Source organism: Diachasmimorpha longicaudata, chromosome 17 (assembly GCF_034640455.1).
Source record: "Diachasmimorpha longicaudata isolate KC_UGA_2023 chromosome 17, iyDiaLong2, whole genome shotgun sequence".
NCBI classification, from domain to species: Eukaryota; Metazoa; Arthropoda; class Insecta; order Hymenoptera; family Braconidae; genus Diachasmimorpha; species Diachasmimorpha longicaudata.
Genome location: NC_087241.1, coordinates 2652059 through 2657124, shown reverse-complemented (window position 1 = coordinate 2657124; position 5066 = coordinate 2652059). Strand labels below are relative to the sequence as shown.

General features: G+C 39.3%; 1 protein-coding gene across 1 annotated transcript; it reads left to right on the top strand.

The window, feature by feature from the left end:
- Positions 1–419: 419 nt before the first annotated feature.
- On the top strand, positions 420–4765 carry LOC135170693 (uncharacterized). The gene is made up of 2 exons (XM_064136735.1): positions 420–969; positions 2811–4765. Exons 1-2 carry the CDS (start codon positions 613–615, stop codon positions 3132–3134), a joined length of 681 nt encoding a protein of 226 aa, XP_063992805.1. The 5' UTR covers positions 420–612; the 3' UTR covers positions 3135–4765.
- The last annotated feature ends 301 nt before the right edge of the window (positions 4766–5066 follow it).

The following is a 5066-nucleotide window of genomic DNA, read 5'->3' as shown; positions in this document are numbered from 1 at the left end:
TGTCTTAAATCAACCATTCCCTTCCGAAATTCTCCAATTACAAGCCCAAAAATTCTACTTTCTGACACCTCAAAACTATCCCATTCACACTCACTAAAATCACAAACTTCACCCGCCCTCCCCCTCCTCGACATCAATAATTAAGACATTCCACCACGTCTTAAATAAACCCCTGGTTTTCCCAACATTCTCAAACTCACCAGAACCTGAATATTTTTCCAATGACGAGTAGCCCCCAGTCGGTTCGTCTGACGCGTGCCGCGCGAAAAAGCACACCAGCTTCCCTCCCCCCGCCTCCCCCCCTAGCCCCTCTCCACCGCCAATATTTTTTCCCACAGATACCGATAGAGACACTCAGCGTTCGAGCCGTTGTACGTATGTACGATTTGTTTACTCTTTGGCATATATAAAGGAGGAAGCACGAGGGTTTGACAATCTCAGTTTGCGATCATCACCAACTCGTGGAGCATCAATTCAATCGGCTATCTAATCGTCACTGTGCTCCCAGTGTTTCAAAAAAATCCACAAATTCCATTGCCCGAGTGATTTGTCACTGTGATTGTTGTGACTGTTAACCGTAAATTTTGATAATCGAAAAAACAACTCACCAACATGTCCTACGTCAACATCGTCATCATCTCCCTGATCGTGATGTCTGCATCAGGAGCTCCAACATCGTCAGTGAGAAAGGCAGGATCAGTGGATCCATTTTGGCATTTGCCGTGCGGTGAAGTCATCGATACGGGCATCATTTTGTCGGGAAATATTGTGGAGGAACTTAAGTCCAATCTGCTGAGTATTAAACTCCAGCATCAACTTACCCTGAATGACTACCTCAGTCGTGACTATGAGTTTCTGTACGAACGCGTGAGAATTGGCGTTCACGAGCATCAGTACATTCCGAATTGGGTGCCAGGGAAGAGGGATGTCAACGTCATAAGGAAATTAGCTGGGAAAGAGCCACAAACTGTAAGCCCCTTATTTTTTTCGATTTTAAGCCTCGGTAGATCAGTCTTAAATCCCCGTAACCCCCGAAGGCCACCGATAAATTCACGAGAATTATGATCACTAGAATTATAATTCGAATGTTCCAAAACTAACGCCTTGAGAGTCTTAAAAATACTCCCTTAAGAAATGACACTGGCTTAAAGGGCTTAAAAAAGACTCACCTATCTTAAACCTTCGGTATCGTGAATCCTTTTGTCTTGAAATAATTTTCAATCTTTCGAAATCGGAATATTTTGTCCCTCAAAACTGTTCAAAAAATCTCTGGTCTTAAACGTCTTAAAATTCAAATTAACTCAGTTTCAATACCAAAATTTCCAACTTTTTAAAAGCTTAATGAATGTCTTGGAAAAATATTCAATTTAATCCCCTCGTCCCTTCATTTACCGACCATCAATCTCCGAAAATATCAATCAATTATCTCGCCAATTAATATCATTAACTTTCTCTCCATTTCTCGATCACTTCCCATTAATATTCATGCATCCTCTCCTCGCGTACCCCCAGCATCACGAGTGCTATCAGTATCAACGTTAACTCTCCATTGCCTCCGGTTCAGCCGGTGAAAATCCAAAAATATGAGCATAACCATGTGTGCACCGGACGAATTCAATCCCCACTTGATTGATTAACGTTAAATAACAAAATTTTAATGAGACAGTAATTATTATAAAGTACCAGGGTAACAGAAGCCCGGGTGGTCGATTCGATATAACGTTGTAGCGCGCGCACAGGCAATACGATACTTCATGCTCGCCGGGTCGTGCAACTGCGTAATCGTGCGCCTGTCTCGTGTAGTTTTCGCCACCGATAACGCGAGGTGATAGACGGTAGATATCCCACACCTCGTTACCCTCTCTCACTCATCGATAATTGAGCCACTGAAGTTCATTTCACGCTTGATTAAGACACTCATTGGAATCGATAGTTTCACGAATTGAGACACGTCTGATAGGACTTGTAAGACGGGTATTTCGGTGAGCTGGGGGGAAGACACGAAAAAACGTGTTTTAAGACGATTTTAAGCCATTTTTGGCTGTGTTAAGACGACTCCGGAAGTTAATACTCTGTTTAAGGGGATCTGAAACTTGAACTGATTGAAAATAGCTGAAACGGTGCGTCTTAAAGCAATTTAAGACCCTGTTAAGACACTTTAAGACGTTTATAAGACTGTGAGGACCTCGGAGATGACTGTAAGAGGATGGAGAAGGGTCTTGAAATGCCATTTGGAGACGAGTAATAATAGTTTCGAGTCGTTTTGGGCCGTCTTAAAAGGGGATTTTAACGAGAGCTTGTTAAGACCCTTTAGGACGTTGGCAATGTAGTGTACGAATTTCAAAGGAGTGTAGGAATCATCTCAAAAGCCAATTTGAATACAGAAAATAATGGTTTCAGTGCATTTTTGGGCACCTTAACGCGATTTTAAGACTTTTTAGGATATGTCATAATTCAAAATGTCCTTGAACACAATTTCAGAATATGATAAGTTCATCGTCAACTTTCTAATCTGATTTTTACTTTCGTAACATTTCGATTACTTTTAAGAGGTGTTAAGACAATTTAAGACATATTCAGGCGGTTTTAAGAAGCTGCAGAATGACAACAAAAGGCACATTAAGACAATCCTGCAAGACTTCGTACTGAAACATTTTTAACCCCTTTAAGACAATTTTGCCAAGTCAAAGACATTTTTTAGGCAGTTTAGGACGTGCTAAAGCCATTATCGACTGGCGTCTTAAATTATGAAGTTTGCGATACAACTCCCTGCATTCCGTCAATAATTTTTAATCCTTGTTTGATTATAGATCGTCAATCATCTGCCGAAATTTCATCTGGATCTCCAGAAGTTTGCGGTGGCCATTGAAGAGCTTATCGACGACGAGCCGACGGAGAAGATCATGGAGGCCCTCAAGAGTACTCAGTCCTACCTCCAGATGATGTTGTGCGAGGTCGAGAGCAACATCGGTTACCTGCCAGGTGTCAATTTGCCCGAGAGAGTCCCCAGGAGCATCATGACGACAGTCGAGAGGGCGCCCGTCGACGAAACCAGGAGATTAATCCGGGACTGGGGCATCCTCATCAAGTACAAGGATTATCTTCACGCCTGGAAGCACGTCTTCGACTACTGAGGAAAGTTTGACTCAAAATTTTCCGGAGCGCTCTCTGTCAAGCTCTCTATGGCACGCTACCCAGCGCATAACAGAACAGTTCGACCGTACAGTATTTATAGATTGGATATCGATGACATCTTGACAGTAGGAGAATTTTTTAAATAGTTGTTTCGATGCCAGTGACGGTCGGTGAACGCATCGGTAAAAAATGAAGTGAGATGACTTCGGTGCATTGACGCAAATTGATTTAGCATACGGGAGGATAATGAGTTTACATAGGGATTAGGAGGTATGTGTACACGGTGGAGGTGTGAGGAAAGTGTCTTAATCGGTTTGTGACGGGTGTCATTGAGACTGTCTTAAGGTTTGAGAAAATTTGTTTTGTCCTAAATTTTAGGATCATTGAGGTTTTGATATAAGGTCTTATTTTTTTTACAATTTCATTGGGCATTTTAAATTGTAGATTGTAAATGTTTAAGCTTGACTTAAGACTTGGTAATCGTGGCTCAAAATTTTCAAAAACGCTCATAAAAGTTGATCAAGTCCTGCGATAATTGAAGGAAATATCATATAGATTGGCGATAATATTTTTAAACAATTGGGTGAATGTCTTAAATGTCTACGTTGTCTTAAAATTTTAGGAGTAGAATTTAAAATGCTGTTCCTTCAGATTTTGAAAGGTCTGCATAATTTAAAACCATGTCTTAAGATCTTAAGACGTTTTAATTATTTGTCCGCCATGTCTTAAGATTTTGAGACGTCTTAATAATTTAGTATCATGTCTTAAAATTTTAAAGCATCCCTAACAATTCAATTTCATGCATTAACATCTTATGGCATCAGAATAATTTAAGGCGATGTCATCTTAATAATTGACTATCATGTCTTAATATTTTAAGGCATCTTAATAATTCAATGCCATGTCCTAAGATCTTACGACACCAGAATACCGTAAGGCAATGCTTTAACATTTTAAGGCGTCTTAATAATTCAATGCCATGTCCTAGGATCTTAAGACGTCTTAATAATTTAAGACCACGTCTTAAAAAATTATTTGACGAAAAAATGTACCCAGTCATTCCACCCAGACGAGGTGTTAGTATTACCAGTGCATATCACAATATTTTCCTGGAATGCAAAAAGTTCAAGTCATTCACAATGACAGATAATTTTAGCGCATCTACCCAGGGAATACCATACCATTCGTAATCTTTATTACGGACTCATTCAAAGGTATTTGAACAAACTGACTGATACTATACAACGTAGAGTATCTAATGGCACCCGATAGGTAACGCAAATGTGTTATTAGGTGATATACTGACAGCAATCGATGAATTTATTTTTTTTGCATTTAGAAACAATTCTATTTATTCGAACAATAGATTGTTCTATTTATTCGCAACTAAGTATTTAACAAATATTTATTGACCAATTAGTAGATTACGTGATCGACGATTTGATCTTTAAGTTCAAAGACCTCTGAAATGTGCCTTAAACTAATGATCAATTAGTTCATAATATTTATCCAGTGATTTTATATTTATCCTGGAAATTGGTTAAGACAATACCATTAGGGTCATGCAGTATTAATTAATAGTACGTCTTAATTTATTGCGATGTAGTGAATAGTTATTTATTGCTTTTGATACTGAATAAATTATTCTTGAGAATTATTCTTATTTTTGAATTGTTTACCTCATTTTTGGGATTAAGAAGACATTTAGGGTGCGGGAAGGGAATTTCATTCAAGTGATGGGGGGGCTCCGTTCGTACTTGCACAACTCTAAAAATGAACAACTGAACAGAAAATTTTCAAACTGTGAGAGCACCACTGTGCAGGGATTCAACTGTTGAGACAAAAATGTGGTTGTACATGTGGACCCAGCGCCACATGTACAGCTTAGCTTTTTGTCTCGACAGTTGAATCCCTGCACAGTGGTGCTCTCA

Excerpts from the sequence above, each read along its gene's own strand:
- LOC135170693 (XM_064136735.1), top strand. The coding sequence starts at position 613 with ATGTCCTACGTCAACATCGTCATCATCTCCCTGATCGTGATGTCTGCA. Across the intron at positions 970-2,810 it reads CTGGGAAAGAGCCACAAACT|ATCGTCAATCATCTGCCGAA; the intron begins GTAAGCCCCTTA and ends GTTTGATTATAG.